Source organism: Zasmidium cellare (genome assembly GCF_010093935.1).
Source record: "Zasmidium cellare ATCC 36951 unplaced genomic scaffold M409scaffold_10, whole genome shotgun sequence".
Classification (NCBI taxonomy): Eukaryota; Fungi; Ascomycota; class Dothideomycetes; order Mycosphaerellales; family Mycosphaerellaceae; genus Zasmidium; species Zasmidium cellare.
The window spans coordinates 508,426-528,108 of record NW_022986954.1 but is presented as its reverse complement, the minus strand read 5'-3'; the positions used below and the strand labels follow the sequence as shown (position 1 = coordinate 528,108).

Genomic DNA, 19,683 nt, shown 5'->3' with positions numbered 1-19,683 from the left:
CCAACACGCGATCGCAACCTCAGTGAGGAAGAGGACTCATTGACTGATGAATGCACAGCCCTACCTCGCTCACATGCTAGGCGCTGGGCTGAGGTGATGAAGTGAAGTCAAGGAGATGTCGGCAAGGGAACGGCTGAAGTCGAGACCAAGCAAGGGGTAAATCTGCGCCACAGCCGCCACGATTTCGACCTTGATGATCATCAGACGACGTACGACGAGCGGGACGAAGTCCTGTCGTCGAGGGTAGTTGCTTTCATAATTGTATATAGATATAGAAGATGCTGCAGTGACGATCTGTTGTGTCATGCGGCATTCTCGTTGGAGGAAGTGTCACGAATACGATTCCTGCACACCAGAACCCGAGTGGCTTGCGAAGTCGTGGTAGGGCGAGCAGCAGTTTGATTGCGCTGGGGCCCAGAGGCGTTGGAAGGATGCGAGCCTCTCTCGCAAATGGACAAGTTCGTCCGGCCCTCTCCTTTGCCCCATCATAATTTGATGGATAGGAATGCGCAGCGCGGAGTTTGGGGTTTGGAGAAATGGCTGACGACCAGCATTCCATGTCGTGCTGGCGGCGCGGTGAGGGAGGAGCACAAAGCGCACATCTTCCTGGTTTCGGATAAGTCGGGACGAGGAGGTGTCGCCATCTTGGCTGTGCTGCCCAGTTTCGTTGCTGGCGTTGAAGCTCCGCCCAATTATTGATTAACGCGTTGAATGATGCTGCCGTCAGGTGCCGAGCCGTAGAGGGCGGATCTTCGCTTGCAAACGCTTGCTTCCTGGCGCCAATCCTGCTGGCTGCTCTCATCTGGCTGTGTCTCTATTAACTGGTCTCTCCTGCCTGCGTTTCACCTCTTCCGCCTTCTCGCGTGTCCTCCACACCCTCGACCACCTCCCCCGAACCCACCATTATCATCCACACCATGGGGACCGCAAACGGTGAGAAGATCGAGTTGGAAGACGACGTCAATTCCCCCAGTCCCGACCGCAGCGAGAGCTCCAAAAGATCCAGCTCTGAATCCACACTTGCACCCTCAGAAGGCGGCCTGCTCAAGGAGGAGCGCGACATCGAAGCCCAGTCACCTGCGCCCGCCGAACACTACGTCTCAACGAGAGCGAAGTTATCTTTCCTGGCCGCTTATTTCTTTCTCAACCTGTTCCTCACCCTCTCCAACAAATCTGTCCTCGGAAAGGTGCGCGCTGCAGAGGATTGAACGAAGTTTGCGACTTACTGACTTTGACCAGGCCAAATTGCCATGGCTGCTCACGGCATGTCACGCCTCAGCGACGAGCATAGGATGTTTCGCCATGTTGGGCTTCGGCGCCATCAAGCTCACCCAACTTGGAACGCGAGAAAACCTGGTTCTGGTGGCCTTTTCCTTCCTCTTCACCATCAACATCGCCGTTTCGAACGTGTCCCTAGCCATGGTGTCCGTCCCATTCCACCAGATTATGCGATCCACCTGCCCCGTGGTCACGATTCTTATCTACCGATTTGTATACGGACGGACATACTCCACCCCAACCTACCTGACCATGATTCCCTTGATCTTTGGAGTTGCCCTCTCGACAGCTGGCGACTACTACTTCACCCTTATTGGCTTTACTATGACTCTCCTTGGTGTTATTCTGGCATCGGTCAAGACGGTGGCTACGAACCGCCTCATGACCGGGACATTGAAGCTTTCCGCATTGGAGGTACTTACTGGCTTTTTGACAAGGTGCGAAATCTTGTGGCTGACATGACATAGGTCCTCCTGCGAATGTCACCCCTTGCTGCGATACAATGCGTGGCATACGCTGTGATTAGTGGGGAAGCAGATCAATTCCGAACCTCCTACGCCAATGGCGAATTCTCCAACACCCTCGGTGCCGCGCTGCTGGTCAACGCCATCACCGCCTTCCTGCTCAACATTGTCGGATTCCAAGCCAACAAAATGGCTGGAGCACTCACGATCACCGTTTGCGGAAATGTCAAGCAAGCCCTGACAATCCTCTTCGGAATCGTCCTCTTCCACGTCGAAGTCGGCATCACGAACGCAGTGGGAATGCTCATAACGATTGCTGGCGCGGTCTGGTACAGCAAAGTGGAACTGGACAACAAACGTGCCGCTCGGCCTCGGTCTTGATTATTGATTTGACGGGAAGCGTGGAGTTTGGGCGGGTTTTGTATAGACTTTTTGGGCATGATTTTACCCATTGCATGGCATTGTGGCACGAGTATTGATGCCAAAGACCTGGAATATGCCATGGAAGATGATGCTAATGGCTAATTGTACATAATAGAGAGAGGGAAGTTGGAGATATCGATATCTGCAAGCGACACTGTCGCACGAATGCAAGAAGCTCCAACGAGAGCATGTCGGAATAGAAGGTCAACTCGATCTCATTCCAGATGCCTGATCTGGAAACTATTGAGCACTCTCCCGACCACCTGCATTGTCGCTCTCCCGTTCCCGTATCACGGAAATAGTTACTCTTTGTAAGAGGTGACGTGGATAGAGTTTGTACTTTTGAGTATTCTTGGTTCTGAAGGCTCAATGTTTCACTGCGAACTCTCGGTGAATATGCCTTGACTGTTCAAGATTCAGATGTGAGGGTTCATATATATAACAGACTGGAACAGGAATGGAGTCACGTGGGTACTGAACGCCACATCTCGAATTATGTCAGCATAACTGACGCTAAGCCCTATGAATCCAATCTTTTTTCGACTTCGCCCCAAGCATCAATTGTCAACATTTCCAAAGACCAATCAAACAAACCAACACTCACAAGTTCAACCATGGCCCCAGACCCCAGCATAGAGAAAAACAAACCCAAATCCTTCGAAGCCCTCACCCCAGAACTCTCCTCATGGATCCTCGACTTCACCACCTCCAGCGGCTTCACACGCACAACGCCGGTGCAAGCCATGGCCATCCCGTTACTCATGGGCAACAAAGACCTCGTCGTCGAAGCCGTGACGGGCAGCGGCAAAACGCTGAGTTTTCTGATCCCGATGGTTGAGAGGATTTTGCGCGCGGAGGAGCCGAATAAGAAGGGGTATGTGCGGGGGGTGGTGGTGGCGCCGACGAAGGAGTTGACGAGTCAGATTTGGGAGGTGTTGAGGGGGTTGGTGGGGTTTCATGCGCCTAGTCGGGGTTTTTTGAGGAAAGTTGAGGGGATGGGGGATGGGGTGGAGGATGATGAGGATGAGGTGATGGGGGATGGCGAGGAGCAGGAGGAGGTTTTGCCGGGGCCGTATGTGATTCCTCAGTTACTTGTTGGTGGGAGGACGAAGTTACCCGAGGATCTGGCGACTTTCTCGAAACTGAATCCGAATATTTTGATCGGGACGCCGAAGCGGATGGTGGAGGTTTTGTCGTCGTCGAAAGTGCAGCTGAAACGGCATTGGTTTGATCTCCTGGTTTTGGACGAGGCTGATCGATTGCTGGATCCGAATTTCCAGCCGGATTTGCAGAGGATCCTGGAGTTGGTGCCGAAGGAACGGAGGACGGGACTTTTCAGTGCGTCGGTTTCGGAGGCTGTGGATGAGCTGGTGAGGGTGGGGATGAGGTATCCGTTTAAGATCAGTGCGAAGGTGAGGAGTAAATCTGGAGCGCTGGATAAGAGGACGCCGGAGAGTTTGAAGCTTTATCATTTGGTTACGAAGCCGACGCACAAGTTGCCGATGCTGAAAGGGATTTTGGAGGAGAAGCAGGCGGAGAAAAGTATCGTCTACGTCTCGACCCGAGCTGGTGTGGATTACTGGAATCATGTCCTTCCTTCATTACTCGGCGTTTCCGTCTTTCCAGTCCACGGAGATCACAAACACGCCATCCGAGAGAAGAATCTCCAACGATTCCGCGACTGCGTTACTCCAGCTATCCTCCTCACAACAGACGTCCTCGCCCGAGGAATCGATATCCCAGACATCGACCTCGTGGTCCAACTCGACCCCCCATCCCAACCCAAAGACTTCATCCACCGCTGCGGTCGCTCCGGCCGCGCAGGCAAACGCGGCGCAGCCATCACCTTCCTCCACCAAGGCAGCGAAGAGGACTACATCAAATACCTCGACATGCAAGGCACCAAGCTCGACCCTTACCCCTCCCCACCCACAATCTCAGACGAAGAAGCCTCCGCCACCACCTCCCAAATCCACTCCACCCTCCACTCCAAACACGAACTGCACGACCGCTCCCAGAAAGCCTTTGTGAGCTGGGTCCAAGCCTACAACAAGACCCTCCCCGCGGATATCTTCAGCGTGCGCAAAATCTCCTGGGCAGAGCTGGGGAAAAGCTGGGGACTCCTCCGCTGGCCCAAAATGCCCGAGCTGAAAAAACACTGCCCGGAAGCCGTCTCCGATCGGACCTGGTCCCTCGACCTCCCATCAGATTTCCACCTTGACAGCATCCCTTACGCCGACAAAGTCCGCGAGGAGAAACGCCTCACGGACAACGCGGCGCGCGCGAGGGGGGAGAAAGTCGAACTTCCCGCCAAATTCGCAGGCAAACTCGCGGAGGCGAGGAAGAGGAAGGAGAGGGCTTGGAGTGCGCAAAAGGGGGCGAAGGCGGTAAGGGAGGGGAGGAGGGAGAGGAAGGAGGTCAGGCGGGTTGCGGATAAGAAGGGGAAGATGACGGATCAGCAGCGGGTGGAGGCGAGGGAGTTGGAGGCGTTGATTGGGAAGGTGAGGGAGAGGAATGCGAGGGAGAGGGAGGGGGAGGAGGCGGAGGGGGTGTTTGAGGGGTTTGAGGATTGAGGAGTGAGGAGTGAGGATGTACGTGTAGTCTTGCTGTCTATGATGGATTCGATACCCCCTTTCTTGCTTTGCTTCGCCCGTGTATGTCCCATTTCCAAGGCTGCAAGCTCGTCATATGTCTATGGTTGGCCTCGATTTACTTACATACATACTGTCCTCCGAACCCAGCACCGCCAATCTCCTCGTCCTCGAAAGGCTCCATGGTGCAGCGGTCAAGCACGTCCAACACAGAAGGGCTTGTCGCGTGCGGACCTTAGCTCCGGCCATTGCCCCGGCCATTGCTCCGTACGCGCTTCCCGATTGTATCACCGCACAACTCCGGTTGAGCTGTGTGTTTGGGAGATCCTCCGTTCGACTCGGAGTGGGACCATGATTCGCTGTCTGTGTCTTTTCGTTTTCTTTTTGCTGTTCGAGAGACGTTCGCCGTTGCTGGGGGAGTCTGCATGGATATCAGCACCTCCTGTGTTGTCACGAGCGCTGGCTTTGAGCGAAGAGAAAGTATGAACAATGGAAGTGACAGTACTCCTGAGAAAGTCTACAAAACGCTGGTATCCCTGCTTCTCTCGATTTCAATATACAGATAGTAAGTTTTCGTCTCATGCTCCATACTCAAAACACGCAGACTCCTCCACCTCAAAACACGCTGATGAAGTTGTTGACGCGGTCTTTCTGGTTCTGCGCGATGCATTCTGATATCCAGGTGATGTTTCGGATTTCCTGTAGCCATTCATTAGCACGACCATCTCGATCCACTGGTGATATTGACTGACCTGCTCCCTCAGCTTCACCCACGCATACACGACCGCGTGCGTGAACTGGTATGTAAACGCCAGCTTGCAGATCTCCATTTCCTTCTGGTAGAAGAGGTCCTCCAAGCTCTTGCCCTCGTCACCTCCAATGCCGCCAGACTGGTTGCCTAGACCGCCGCCACCCATGCCCGTCTGGTCGAGCATCGTCCTGTAGTCATGCACGCCATCCACCGCTATCCTCACACCCTCGACATCATCCGCTCGTGACAGCATAAGAGTACCTTCTGGATGCAGACGGCCGAAGTTGGGGTACAGCTTCTTGCGATCTTGCTTGGAGAGCTCCGTGCCAAAAGAGTTGATGGTGATGTTGATACTTCTCCGATCCGCCTCGAATTCTAGAACCTCGCTCATGACAGTCTGTGTCGGTGTGCCCTTGATTCCTGGCTCTTCGTTCACGAATCGGTGGAAGTCTTCGAGGTAGTTCTTGTATAGGGTGTTTCGGATGATTTCGATGTTCAGCTCGTCGAGATCATGGTGGCTTATTGAGCCTTTGAAGTATGGTGCCAAAGGTGTCTCAATAAGGACTGAGTTGTACAGCTCTTCAATATTGGTCGCAACGCAGAGGACGGGCATCGTCTCAAACCATCCTAGCGGATGACATCGCTCTAAAAGCTCCTTCGTGTCGCGCTCGTGCAGGGTACCAGTGATGAGGAGGGCCACGTTGTCGATCATGTAGGCGTAGGTGAGGTACTCCATGAACTTGGCCAGGCTCCCAGTCGCATTCGCCTGGAGATATCTGAACTCAGCTACCAGCTTGTCGAGCGTCTTGTCGGCGAGGGCGGAGGTAGATGGGTTGGGAGGGAGCGCTGCGAGATAGTCGCCATATGCTGGGCCGAGTTGTAGCTTGACATCTGCCGGCTATTGTCAGTCCCCTGCCATCTTCCACATACTCATAGCCATTGATCCGTGCATACCGTCGATATTCTCGCATTGTGTCAGGTTTCCGTAGTTCTGGCCAGAGAGGAGGGCGCTTCTGTAGCCACGTACGATGCCCTCGACGTAGCCGTTGGTCGCATTCTGAGTGGCAGTGTTAGCTGCACGTCCGAGTGATGCAAGAGTTGCAGGCTGCAAGATCAGCTTACATAGAACATTCCCTCTGCCATCTTGACGGTATTGAGAGGGGGTTATGCGTGGTGGAAACGGTACAGAGTGCAGAAGTGCAGTTGGTGATGGTGGCAGGCCCCAGCCAGAGGTCGGAGCTCCAAGCAAAGCGGCGATCCGTCTTGCCAAGAACGACGTGTCGGCGTCATGAAAGTCCTTACTACTCTCACTACTCCTTTCACCATCTACAAAGACACGACTTCACTCGTATCCTGATTAGGAATGCGAATCTCCTTGCTGTGGAGTGAAAGAAGATATGAAATACTGAAGGTTTGATTGATACCATGTACGTCGTTAGTAATATAATACAGCAACAGCAGCAGAAGCAATACACAAGGCTCTAATAAGCCATGATCTTTTCGAATCGCATCACCCCCTCGTCGACTCGAGCGGCCGTCGCGCGAGACTCATCCCTCCCAACCGACCGCGACTTTTAGCCACCCAGAAACGCCGTCCCAGTAACTCGAGAGCAAATTCACAAGAGATGGAAAGCAAAATTGTCAGATATCGTTGCGATCCTCCTCAGTCGAGCTCCATCGCGTGGGCAGCACAGGCGCCGTCTGGCTGACTGTGGTCTGCAGTGCCATTGATCATATCAGCCTGGACGCCGTTCAGCTCATTCTGAGCTGCCGTGATGGGGTCTGTCTCGGCGATGATGCAGCCGCCTGGAGCTGCGAGTTCAAGTGCTGGCAGCATTCTGAGGCGTGGAATGAGCTGACTTGGTTCGGTCGTGACCAGGCGAGCTTCGGTCAGGTCGTGGGAGAAGATGTAGTACTCGTGCTGGCCATTGTATGCGTTGAGTGCGGCGACGAGGTAAGCTGGAAGGCCCTTGTTCTCGAACCAGATGGCGATATCCTTAAGGCCTGGATAGTGATTCTGGATCCACTTGCTGTAGGCTTTCTCCTGGATTTGATGAGCTTCGTCAGAGTCCATGCGCGTCCAGCTGATGCCCAAGGCACGCGTCGCTTCGTCGATCAGCGGCTCGGATGTGACATCTCGCATTGATGCTGGGAGTACGAGTTGAGCGAGATCGTCTGGACCAGAGGCAGTGGTGTTCATGCGCTGCGACTTGCGGCTGGTGACGGATGGTCGCTTTGCGTGCGCGAGTTGGAATGGCTTACGCTCTGCGCGCTCCTCGACCCATGTACCACTCTGGCTCTCAGCACACATATCGTAGCCGGGATCTTCGGGATATATGAGTGTCATGCCGGGCCCGTAGACTGGCTTGCCTCGCGGCTTCTTGAGCTCTTCAGTCGTCGGGGTCGAGACCGAGCCATCACCGAGACGATCGTCTTCTCCTTCGTTCTCGTCGAAGACATCAGCGCGGGATCGCTTGCGACCAGCGAGTGAGCCAGGAGTGGAGGCTGCAGCGGTTCCGTTGGAAGTGAACGCGTTTGGAGTGGTTCCGTTTGGCGTGAAGCCGTTGGCATTGGAAAGACCGTTGGGCGAGATGCCATTGATGGCCGGAGCGCTGGCCTGGTGGTCGGTGTAATGGCTGTTGGCGAAGTACTGATTCGGCGCATTGGGTGGAAGGACGACAGTCGGCGAAGAAGTGAAGAAGCTGTTGGATGACATGGCGGTGAATGGAGCTGCGTCAGTTAGATGATCTAACAACATCAATTGCTTATCCTGATGGAGCGACCGGACAAGCTCGATGAGAGCCTGCGATGCACCTATTTTGAAGGTTGTTGAGAGTTGGTCGCGTGAGAGTGGTGGTTGTTGGCGGTGAGGCTGGTCTGGATCGGTCGACCAGATTGCGCAGGGTATATGGATGAATGTGGTGAGCAATGGCGAGCTCGTGTTGGGATGGAACGAGTTGGCTCAGAATGAGGGCGGTGTTGCTGAGCGGTTGGCGACGATAGTGTTGCTTGGCATGAATGGTATGGCGAAAGACGGGTGGAGTGATGAGGCCGCAAAGGCGTGAGAGCTGCGAAGCCAGTGGTGAGTGAAGGAAGAGGAAGCAGGTCGCGAAGCAAGAGCGAATGGCCGTTTCGCTCTGTCCGTTGCCGGGTAGAAGCGCACGCTAGCAATGCACCCCACATTCGACTGGCCTCTCACTTTCTCGCGCAGCGACGAGCTCCGGCCGCCGCATGCAGTCGCCATTTCGCATTATTGGACGCTTGCTGAAGATCAGGCACGTCTGCAGAACTGTTGGCACACTTGCTGAGACCCTGAAGTTTGCGACATGTGAAAAATTGCAGCTGAAAGACGTTGTTTGGCGGACATGTGATCTTGCACGTGACAGGATCTTGCCCCTCGCCGTTCCGCGCAAGGCGCAAAAGGTACCACTACAGGTGTCGTCTCTCCAAGCGTCATAACGAGCAAGGCGATGTTTGCAGCTCGAGACGGCCGGGCTATCTTGTACGTATGGGGAATGCATTCCACTTCGAGCAAAGGGGGTTGAGGTTGTAGAGCAAGCCTAACAGATCTGCCACGTCGTTCGTATGGCCAGGTTGGACACCTCAACGCAACAGTATGAGAAGAGTGCATATTCTCAAAGAATCTGATTTGGTCCCCTGTCCTTATGACGACTTCACCGAATTCAGGTGGCTGGGCGATGGATATGACGCAGCTTGTCTCGTTTTCCCAGATTGCAGCCAGTCAATATGGCATCTACAGTATCCTTCCTACCGCATATGATGGGTCTGTGACAATGAGTAGATGGTTCTCATGTCTGTCTGAGGCGCTTTGCCGAGAGAAGAGCTCTGGCAACAGTCGGAATGGGTCGCTGCCCTCACTGCCGCCAACCGGCGAGGAAGGTCAAGTAACATCGACTCGGCCAATCTCATGAGCGTCGCATAGTGTGTATCACTTCATGAGCTTCATGAGCCTTCGTAGGGTGTAGAATCACATGTAAAAGTGACGAGTGATGCTGTGGGTAGAAGTGAGGTCAGATCTGGCGTCAAGCTTGTGAAGCTCGGATCACAAAATTTCGAAATGCGATCCGCCATTATTTGACCAATCGACATCATCCACTGTCTCGCGAGATCGTGACAGCTTCTCGAGGCTACATTCTGGTAGCAATCATGTCGCGTGGAAGATTCAAGAGAGGCGGCGGCGGTGGACGTGGTAGAGGCAGAGGTCGTGGAGGTGGAGGTGGAAGAGGGAATGGCCATCGACAATTCCAAGACGACCGCCTGTCCTTCGACCAAGTGAACAAGCACAACGACAACTTCGAGAAGTTCTACAACACCCTCGATATCGTGCCTGCAGGTCCTGACCGAGACTCATTCTGGGCGACGCTTCGCAAAGAACTCCCCAACTCATTTCGCTTCACTGGATCGAAGGGCCACGCACTCAGCGTCCGCGAAAACCTCGTTACTCGATTCTTCCCCCTAATCAAGGACATCAAGCATGAAGGTCGGCCGGTTGAGCTGCCCAAGCAGATTCCTTGGTTTCCTGATGGCCTCGCATACAGCATGGCGACGCCGAAGAACGTCATTCGAAAGTACGAGCCGTTCAAGGAATTCCAAAAGTTCTTGGTCAGCGAGACTGGCGTTGGCAATATCAGCAGACAAGAGGAGGTTAGTATGATACCACCGATGCTGTTGGACGTTCAGCCACATCACACTGTCCTGGATCTCTGCGCAGCTCCTGGCAGTAAGAGTGCGCAACTGGTAGAGCTCATTCACGCAGGAGAAGAAGACAGAGTGGACAAGGCGATCAAGCTCGCTAAGGGCGAGATAGCACTATCCGAGGATTCTTCGAACGGACAAAACATGGAGGACGGTGGTCGTGCGACTGGTATGCTGGTCGCCAACGACGTCAACTACCAGCGAGCGCAGATGTTGGTTCACCAGGTCAAGCGACTCAATTCGCCCAATTTGGTTGTGATGAACCACGATGCGACCATGTTCCCATCCATCGAGCTGCCTGCGGTACGAATACCTGGACAACAGAAGCGTGGCAAGTACCTCAAATTCGACCGCATCTTGGCGGATGTTCCGTGCAGTGGAGATGGCACCTGTCGAAAGAACCCGAGCATCTGGAAAGAATGGACTCCACAAAACGGGCTTGGTCTTTACCTTACTCAAGTACGAATCCTCACGAGGGCCTTGCAGATGCTGAAAGTGGGTGGAAGAGTCGTGTACAGCACTTGCAGCTTGAATCCAGTCGAGAATGAAGCAGTCATATCTTCAGCTATCGAGCGCTGTGGAGGCGTATCCAAGGTCAGGATCGTAGACTGCTCAGACAAGCTGCCGAACCTGAAGCGCAATCCCGGTCTCAAGGATTGGAGTATCATGAACCGTCAAGGAACCATCTACGAATCTTGGCCAGAAGCCCAGCAGTACGAGGATGAAAGCAGCAGGATCGTGCCAGGTATGTTCGCTCCTGAGTCAGAAGAGAACATACCACTCGAGCATTGCATGCGTGTCTACCCACACCAACAGGACACTGGAGGCTTCTTCATTGTTGCGTTGGAGAAGCTGAGTGAGATCAAGGCGAAGCCTGAAAATCAGAGCAAGTCAGGCAACCGGAATTGGACTTTTGAGAAGCCAGATGCCTTCGGCGAACTTTTGAACGAAGTCTCACAGGAGCCCAAGGAACCAGTCATGGTTCCAGAAAGCGCGAATGCAGACGCCTCTGCTGCCCAGCGGTCAAATGCACCCGAGGAGACCAATGGCGGAGCTCTCAAGCGCAAGGCAGTCGAGGACGAAGAGGCTGCGGCTCCGAAGAAGACGAAGCTGGAAGTCACTGAAAACGGAGATCAGATTGCGATCACTGGAGAAGTTAAGGATGCCGCAGAGAATGCTCCTTTCGAGAAGGCAGTGCCTGAAGAGGCCATCCAACAACCTCAAGCACCCAGGAAAAGGAGAGACGACTCCGGAAACGACGAGGCATTCAAATACCTTTCGCCTGAGCATCCTGAGCTGGTTTCCATCTACGACTTCTACGAGCTGCATCCATCCTTCCCTCGAGACCGTTTCCTTGTCCGCAATCCGGCCGGTGATCCAGTCAAGGGTATCTACTACTCTTCACAGCTTGTCAGGGACATTTTGATCACGAACGAGAATCGTGGCATGAAGTTTGTGCATGCAGGCGTGAAGATGTTCATGAAGCAAGATTCACAGGGTCAGAACATATGCCGCTGGCGTATCCAGACTGAAGGTTTGCCCATCATCGAAGGCTGGGTTGGCGATGGGCGGGTTGTGAGGTTACGAAAGAAGAGCACCTTGCGCAGACTGCTGATCGAGATGTTCCCAAAGCTCACCACTACAAAGAATGAGGATGGCACTGAGAGCGGAGGCTGGAAGGACCTTGGGGAGATTGGTGAACAGATCAAAGACCTGGGCATGGGTTGTTGTGTCCTACGTGTGGAAGCGTCGCCTGATGCGGGCGAGGATGAGTTTAAGGAACCTCTGACGCTACCCCTCTGGCGAAGCATGCACAGCGTGAACCTCATGCTGCCCAAAGAGGACCGACGGGCGATGCTACTCCGGATCTTCAACGAGGACACCGAACTCATCAATCATAGTGACCCAAAACAGCAGAGATCAGACCCAAAGAGCAAGCAGGAGCCTCAGGGCAGCATACCGGCTGAGAACGATGCAAGCCGCGTGGAGAGGGATATCAAGAATGATGTCGAAGACGATGGGCTTGACGATGCGGCTGGCGGCGCAGCAGTGCCCAACACCGAAGACGGCGCCATGGCTTTGGAGCAGGATGCCGTCAGTAAGAAGGATGCCATTGATATCAAGCGGTTGGAAGTTCTTGAGGACGAGGACCGGAAGATCGCTGAGGCGATGCCTGAGCGAGAAGGCGAGGGTGATGACTATAACACGACTGTGTAGGATATACGGATAGACCAGGCTCTAAAAGCGAATGTACTTGGAGCGTTTAACATTTAAATCCATCTTTGACTGTTTCAATATCGTGCTACGTTATCGTGATGGCTTTCTCGAGGATGCCTTGGCTTTGCTTCGCTTCGCCGCCCAGGCCATCTTGTCGCATGATTCAACCGTCACTGCAACAGATTGAGTTCAATCGTCAGTAAGGATCGAAGCGTCCATCCTTGACCAACGTCGCGAGTCCGACGCTGCGGTTGAAGGTTCCCTTGTGCTGGAGCCAGGAATTCGCTGCGCTACCACCTGATCCGCACGTGGCAGCAGTGGGGAAGGCAAACTCACGCACGGATGCCGTTCGCAGAAGAGCACCTCACTTTGAAAGCCTTGCTCACCTTTGCACGAGAGACATGCTCGAAAATAGCGCTGACATGCAGCTGCACGGCGATCCGAAGGGCGACGATAACAGCTCCAGGCACGAGGGCATGCTCTGCCAATGCCCAGGCCAAGCTGGAGAGTGACGACGAGTGCTGCTGCGCCGCCGCGGTCGAGATGCAGCAGCGCGCTCTGGGCCGAGCGGCAATCCTCCAGTCGCTGGCGCTGTCTGCACGCCACCATCGGACACGGGTTCCCTCGAGTTGTTCGCCCGTCCCTGCAGCGAAGCGTCCTCTCTCTCGTCTGGACGATTGAGCGAGCGCCCTGATATCCTGCGGGAAAACTCGATAGCGATACGAAGCAGCGACCGGCATCACCACATGGCAATTTCTGGGTTATTGGCATAGCCCGCACGAGCGCAGGCGGCGGTTCTACGGCCGAGCGTTATCAAAGACCAGTGGAGCCTCCAGTCGCCAAGTTGGGGGAGGTGTGAGTCTGGGTGGGAGGTATCGGCACCAAGCGAGGCGACCTTATCGTAGCACACCAGCGCTGCTCGTCTTTCTCACGCTCATCATCCACGCTCGACTCTCGAAGGATCTCGGTTGTACAACACCTTCTGGTCTCGGCGGCGGCGGCGCATCTGCTTTCTTTCATCTTGGAGATTTCGTGTTCTTTGCTGGCCGTCAGCCTCGTCGTCTTTTCAACTGTTATTTGTTCTTGTTCGTGCCTATGCTGCGGTGACGGGACGCGATGATGAAAGAAGGCTGGGCATTCGCTTCGTCATATCTGGGAGAGCTGCAACTTCGACATTACTCGCCGAGATAACACCCATATCACGCCTGCAGACTGCTCACAAACCCGCCCAGCGCACGCCCTCTGAGGGCTGTGTGCAACCGTCCCCGCTGGAGACCTCGAGATGCTCGAAGACCGAGCGCTCTGGGGCACCGCGCCGCCGGAACCTCGAAGTCGACTCGAAAACTGGCCCACGGTACTCTTCTCGTGGTGGTGCACGAGTTTCGCGGCGGTAATCATCATCACGAGATTATGCGGCCGCAAAGTCAGAAGTAACCGCTTATTTCGAGAGGACTGGATCATGATGATATCGCTGATACCGCTGTTCATCCGGATGATCTTCATCCATTTTGTGCTAATCTATGGAACGAACAATATCGATACTGTTGGACACACATACTCCCCATCGAAAATCTATCACAAGGAAATCGGCTCGAGATTGGTTCTGGCGGCGAGGATCTTCTATGCGATGTTCATCTGGATCTCCAAGCTTACGGTCTCCGAGTTCCTCAAGCGTATCACGATAAGAGTCTGGAGAAGGAGTTGGGAGATTATGCTTCAGATCATTCGCATATTCCTGTTTCTCACGTTTGCTGGAGTGGTTGTAGCCACCTTGACGGAGTGCCAGCCCTTCGACCACTACTGGCAAGTTGTGCCCGACCCAGGACCGCACTGCAGACAAGGTTTCGCGCAACTACTGACCATGGGCATCTGCGATATTATCACCGACATTCTTCTCATTGCATTCCCCATTCCAGTCGTGCTGAACTCTGGCCAAAGTTGGAAACGGAAGCTCCAGATGGTGTTGCTGTTCAGCATGTCAATCATCATGATCGGGATCACCGCGACTCGCATGCCCATGGTTATCGACCATCATGGACGACAACAATACCGCACAGTATGGGCTTCGTGTGAGATTCTGGCATCGGCCTCGGTATCGAACGCGGTTATCCTCGGCTCTTTCCTGAGAGACAAAGGTACCAAGAAGAACAAGTACAAGACGTTCAGCGTATCGGATTCGATCGATCGGGTGTCCACGCGGAGACCGACCTTAGTTGCGCTACAGACCATCGACAGTGACGAAGACCTGTTTAGAACTCTTGGCTGCGGGAGGTTGCCAGACCACCTACAACACAAAGAAGCCACATCACCTCGACCTGCTCCTCCTGCTCTGCCGGCACCGCAATCTCCTCTCCACGGCCCTTCAGAGCGCATACGATCCCCCATCGAGGCAAGATTAGAGGAAGGGAGCAGCATCGGCAGCGAGGACTCCTTACACAAGCCGGCCATCCATCAAGTCATACCTCCTTCACCATCGACTACACGCAGTGTGAGCTTTTTCGATGTGGGCAACCTGCTGGATCATAATGACCGTTCGAAGGGCGCTTCGCGGCCAGGAGCGATAGACGAAGAAGTTGGCCCCCATACCGTATTGTCACAGGACTTCGCATCTGCATCGCGACATCACCACTCCCGTTCTGAGGCTCGTGCTTTCCTGCGGGATGTCGGCGAACGGTTGAGGGTACGCGGCGAGGGTCATGATCGAAGTGCATCGCCAAGGTATGTTGAGCAAGATATGGAGTATACATGCCCCAGCTAATGTGACAACAGACCCTCAGATAGCCGGTCACGATCGCGTAACCCTCCAATGGGTGTCCCTAGTCCTAAGCTGGAGCGGCAAGAGACGCAAATGTCCTTGCAGGATGCAGGAGGGCTGCTTGGTCCAGCAGAGGTATACAGCATGACACCGGCGGTGTCTGGCCCACAGCAGAGTGATGCAGGGCCAAGACGGCCCTATGGCTCTGCACCCGCAAACGGCAATAGCTGGGAGGATGATATCGAACTCGATGACATAGGTGGACTGCTGTCCCACGAACGGACGATGGATCGCACAGCGGTGTCTTTGCAAGAGATCCTCAGCCGCAGCCGCAGCGAGCGAGCGGCTTCGTCGCCTTTGCCCTCGTCGCAGGAAGAACCTGACGATATGATACTTCACGATCCTGGAGGGCTGATGAAGTCTTGACGTGTGCGATACGATGTTAAATGAGTGCGTTCGGTTGCTTGGCGGGGAGTTCTAACGGTGGAAGAGATACCCAAGTGTTAGCGGTTGTAAGCTGGAGTCTTTTTATCAGACAACATCAAATGTAATATATTCACTACTGTTTTCCGCGCGAATCGTGTTGTTGTCCTTGGTCGATCATCCCATGCCTCATCCCATTCTCGAAGTTGATGCCTAAGGCTCGTGACACGCCGAGTTTGGTCACACTATCGACTGTGCGATAAGCAACCTCGCGACATGATTTGCGCAAAGATCGACCACAAGGCAAAGTGCAAGTCGCACGTTCTCGCTCCATCCCGTGCGACAGAACCCACACCGCAAAAAAGCATGCGCAAAACTTACTGACCCATGCTTTGAGAACCCCCATGTGCTTGGACTTGATATCCTCGCCCGTCGGAGCCCGCCGTCGAGAAAGTCCTCGCCTGCCTGCCCTTTCACACCAGCCAGCCAGCCAGACTTTCAACTTTGCCTGGCGCTGGCCCCCGCTACCGCTCTTACCGAACGAGCCCTCGTGACTGGACTGGAGAACTGGCTGGCAGACAGGGCTTGGCCGAGCCGCCTCCTCCTCCCTCCTAGGAAATGCCACCTTCCGCTGGCAAGAAGCGCGAGCGAGATGTAGTCGACGTCGGCGCCTCCGCCGCCGCTACCACTGTGCTGGACGACGACCTTTCGAATCCGGCGGGGTCGCCTGGGAATGGGGAAGGGGGACCTGGAGCCGCGTCGACGACCAATTTTCGTAATGTGTCGGCGTGTAATCGGTGTCGGAATCGAAAGGTAGGGAAACATACATCGGCAATGGGTGTGGATGGGGGGATTGATTTGGGGGATTGTGTGTTTTTGGCTGATGGGGTGTTTTTGTTTAGAATCGCTGCGATCAGAAATTGCCCAAGTGCTCGAATTGCGAAAAGGCGCAGGTGAGGTGTGTGGGCTTTGATCCGGTTAGCAAGAGGGAGATTCCGAGGAGTTGTAGGTTCGCACTGTCTTCTTGTATGTCACTTGATGCTGATCGCTTTCTTCCTGTCTAGATGTATATTACCTGGAAACGCGAGTGAACAACCTCGAAGCCCTCCTGGCTTCCAGCAATATCCCCTTTCCGCCACCTAGTGAGGACTTCGCCATCAGTGAGACGATCAAGCCGGGGATTAATGTTCCTTACCCGATCCAGGATGATGATGGTCCTCCGCCGAAGCCTGTCAAGCGGGAGGCACCCCAAGATGATAGGAGTATGCTGGATCCCGCTCTCAAGGCCCGCGATGACAGTGAGAGGCTTGACAAGTTGGTCAACGATGTTGGTATGGTTTCAGTGCAAGGCGCTTCGGATTCACGCTTTCTCGGCTCCACGTCTGGTATCTCGTTTGCTAGAGTTGTTTTCGCGGCTGTGAAAAGATCTGTCCATCAGACGCCGACGCCTTCTGAGAAGGGTGGATCGAAAGGTTCGAGAGCGCCTTTGAGTGAAGCATCTGCGGGTGGCACGACGATGAGGGATTCGTTCTTTGGACTGCATTCAAAACCTACAATCAAGCCTGCGCCTTTCCCGGAGAAGGAGCTGGGGTCCAGATTGACGGAGCTCTACTTCGAGCATGCTAATCCTCAGATACCTGTCCTGCATCGGGGGGAGTTCATGTCACTCTTTGAGCGGGTCTATGCTACGGATCCGAAGAAGCGGACTGCGAGAGAGCTGTATATGCTGAACATTGTTTTTGCAATTGGGTCGGGCATCATCATGGACTCTTCGAATGTCGAGCAGACTATGTCAGCGACAGAGACTTCCAAAGATGGATCGAGACCGCCGAGCAACAAACGACAGAGACTTGCAAGTCATCAGCATCAGCCAGAGGAGTACCACTCATCGGCGATCATTCATCTCGAAAGCTTCTTAGGATCTTCGCCTGCTGCTGAAGGCGTGGGTGGCGGACTCGAAGAACTACAAGCTGTACTGCTTCTCGCAGGATTGGCGTTACTAAGACCCGTTGCACCTGGCTTGTGGTACATCATCGGAGTTGCAGTGCGACTGAGCATCGATCTTGGACTTCATTTTGAAGATATCGATCACGAACTCGACACGCGAGCTACTCACCCTGAAGTCGGAGAGCCTCCCTCCAGCGGACTTGGTAGGAAGCAGTGGACTCGAGATCTAAGGAGAAGACTATGGTGGTGCGTCTTTAATCTGGATAGACTGGTCTCGTCTTGCGTGGGAAGGCCTGTCTCGATCAACGAAGCCGTCGTCACAGCCGAGTTCCCCAGCTTACTCGATGATGTTTATATCAAACCGTCAGGCTTCTTAAAGCCTCCAAACACCGAGGAAGTGCCCAGCTACAAGCTCGTCAGTCGGCACTACATACGATTGCGATTACTTCAGTCAGAAATACTGCAAGTCCTGCAGCATCGACAAGCTGATCAGGCTCGTCAAATGGGTGCTCATCACAACAATGGATTTGTACAGTCAGATCTCGAATCGCCCTTCTTGCGCAAATTCAGATCATTCCGTGAGTGGCGTGCATACATCGACATGAAACTGGTGGAGTGGAAGGAGAGCGCACCGCAGCCTTACCAGACAGGAGTGGCGTTTAATCCGCTCTTCTTAGAACTCAACTACTGGCAGGCAGTGATTATGCTCTACAGGCAATCGTTGTCGGTACCAGAACCCCTTGCGAATGAGCTCAGCCCTGCGACTGGCGACGATGTCCAAAGTCCAGGCGCTGTCAACCTTGAAAACGAAGAAGACAAGCAGATCGTCTTCCTCAAGGTCGCCCAAGCAGGACAGACTGTCCTCAAGATCTATCGTCAGCTTCACCGACTGAAGCTCGTCAACTACACGTTCCTCGCAACGCATCATCTCTTCATGAGCGGTAAGACCGATCTCGATGAGTCGGATTTGGATCCGTGACTGACCTTGGTCTCAGGCATATCCTTCCTATACGCAATCTGGCATTCGACCCTTGTCCGCTCACAACTCACGATTGATGACGTCGACTTCACCGTCCTGGCTGCGACTTCTGTATTGAGCGATCTGTCAGAAACGTGTCCGCCGGCAGAAGCGTGCCGAGATGCGTTTGTTCGCATGAGCAAAGCCACCATATCCATGGTAATGAGCACCACTGGTACGTATGAGACATGTCTGGGGGGATCCCTTCTTCACAACTCCTCGGCCCTTGCCCCCGTCTTCCCCATTATGGAAGTCACATGCTTACGGTTTTGAATCTCAACAGGGTTTGGCAATGCCTCGACGCTGGGGACGCAGCAGCTGAACAACAGTCCAGAAGGCTACTTCGCCGGCCAGAGCAACGTCCGAAGGGCACCGACACAGCCCACGGAACCCAAACGACCCATGCCCAAGTTTGACATGAACCTCAAAGACCTCTTCTCCGAGGAAGAGATCGCGAGCCGCCCTCTAACGCACCAACCCAAGATCCAGCTCCAGCAGGGTCTCAACATCCGACCCGAACAACAGCAGCAACAACAACACCCGCCTCCACCGCCCGCCATGTCCCCCATCAGCAACCCCCACACCAGCCCCCAGAGCACCGAAGGAGCCTACCCACCCCTCCAACGCACCCCCTCCAACACCATCTCCTACCAAACCGCCAACCAACAACCCTACCAACCCTTCGCCGACACAATCTCCCAAGCCCAGCCCGACTTCTCCTTCGACAACCTCGACTTCCTCAACGACTTCCCCGTCTCCGACCCCAACGCGGGAGGTTTCTGGGGTCATAACAGTAACAATAGCAACAACAGCAACGCGAACAACACCACCACCGGCGGAATGCCCGACTTCACCTTCGACATGGGCTTCGGCGGCGGGAACGGAGCCGCAGGAGGCGGCTTCGATGGCAGCGGAGCGTGGGAGGCGAATGGCGAGTTATTCGATTCGTTTTTCTTCGGGAGCAGTGGTGGCGCGGCGGGGAATGGTGGGAGTGGCGGGTGGTGATGAACCGAGATTTGGAAGAAGATGCAGAATGGAAGACGAGTCCCTGGTACTGGGCCTCACACTTGCGTCTCGTGAGAGTACATCCGATCCAGACA

General features: G+C 54.4%; 7 protein-coding genes across 7 annotated transcripts; 5 read left to right on the top strand and 2 right to left on the bottom strand.

The window, feature by feature from the left end:
- Nucleotides 1-917: 917 nt before the first annotated feature.
- On the top strand, nucleotides 918-2,123 carry M409DRAFT_65031 (uncharacterized protein; the record flags this gene model as incomplete). Its single annotated transcript, XM_033816340.1, has 3 exons — nucleotides 918-1,187; nucleotides 1,240-1,692; nucleotides 1,746-2,123. 3 exons carry the CDS (start codon nucleotides 918-920, stop codon nucleotides 2,121-2,123), a joined length of 1,101 nt encoding a protein of 366 aa, XP_033670218.1.
- A 656-nt stretch (nucleotides 2,124-2,779) lies between these two features.
- On the top strand, nucleotides 2,780-4,738 carry M409DRAFT_20552 (uncharacterized protein; the record flags this gene model as incomplete). The annotated part of the gene is made up of 1 exon (XM_033805446.1): nucleotides 2,780-4,738. The coding sequence occupies one exon, from the start codon at nucleotides 2,780-2,782 to the stop codon at nucleotides 4,736-4,738; it is 1,959 nt and encodes a 652-aa protein (XP_033670217.1).
- A 633-nt stretch (nucleotides 4,739-5,371) lies between these two features.
- M409DRAFT_20551 (uncharacterized protein) lies at nucleotides 5,372-6,650 on the bottom strand (the record flags this gene model as incomplete). The annotated part of the gene is made up of 4 exons (XM_033805445.1): nucleotides 5,372-5,455; nucleotides 5,509-6,398; nucleotides 6,462-6,564; nucleotides 6,630-6,650. The coding sequence occupies 4 exons, from the start codon at nucleotides 6,648-6,650 to the stop codon at nucleotides 5,372-5,374; spliced, it is 1,098 nt and encodes a 365-aa protein (XP_033670216.1).
- A 520-nt stretch (nucleotides 6,651-7,170) lies between these two features.
- M409DRAFT_20550 (uncharacterized protein) lies at nucleotides 7,171-8,223 on the bottom strand (the record flags this gene model as incomplete). Its single annotated transcript, XM_033805444.1, has 1 exon — nucleotides 7,171-8,223. The coding sequence occupies one exon, from the start codon at nucleotides 8,221-8,223 to the stop codon at nucleotides 7,171-7,173; it is 1,053 nt and encodes a 350-aa protein (XP_033670215.1).
- Nucleotides 8,224-9,368: 1,145 nt separating this feature from the next.
- M409DRAFT_65027 (uncharacterized protein) lies at nucleotides 9,369-12,440 on the top strand (the record flags this gene model as incomplete). Its single annotated transcript, XM_033816339.1, has 2 exons — nucleotides 9,369-9,372; nucleotides 9,670-12,440. The coding sequence occupies 2 exons, from the start codon at nucleotides 9,369-9,371 to the stop codon at nucleotides 12,438-12,440; spliced, it is 2,775 nt and encodes a 924-aa protein (XP_033670214.1).
- A 1,282-nt stretch (nucleotides 12,441-13,722) lies between these two features.
- M409DRAFT_20548 (uncharacterized protein) lies at nucleotides 13,723-15,621 on the top strand (the record flags this gene model as incomplete). The annotated part of the gene is made up of 2 exons (XM_033805443.1): nucleotides 13,723-15,158; nucleotides 15,210-15,621. The coding sequence occupies 2 exons, from the start codon at nucleotides 13,723-13,725 to the stop codon at nucleotides 15,619-15,621; spliced, it is 1,848 nt and encodes a 615-aa protein (XP_033670213.1).
- A 615-nt stretch (nucleotides 15,622-16,236) lies between these two features.
- M409DRAFT_65025 (uncharacterized protein) lies at nucleotides 16,237-19,588 on the top strand (the record flags this gene model as incomplete). Its single annotated transcript, XM_033816338.1, has 5 exons — nucleotides 16,237-16,431; nucleotides 16,521-16,623; nucleotides 16,683-18,506; nucleotides 18,561-18,758; nucleotides 18,867-19,588. The coding sequence occupies 5 exons, from the start codon at nucleotides 16,237-16,239 to the stop codon at nucleotides 19,586-19,588; spliced, it is 3,042 nt and encodes a 1,013-aa protein (XP_033670212.1).
- Nucleotides 19,589-19,683: the final 95 nt, after the last annotated feature.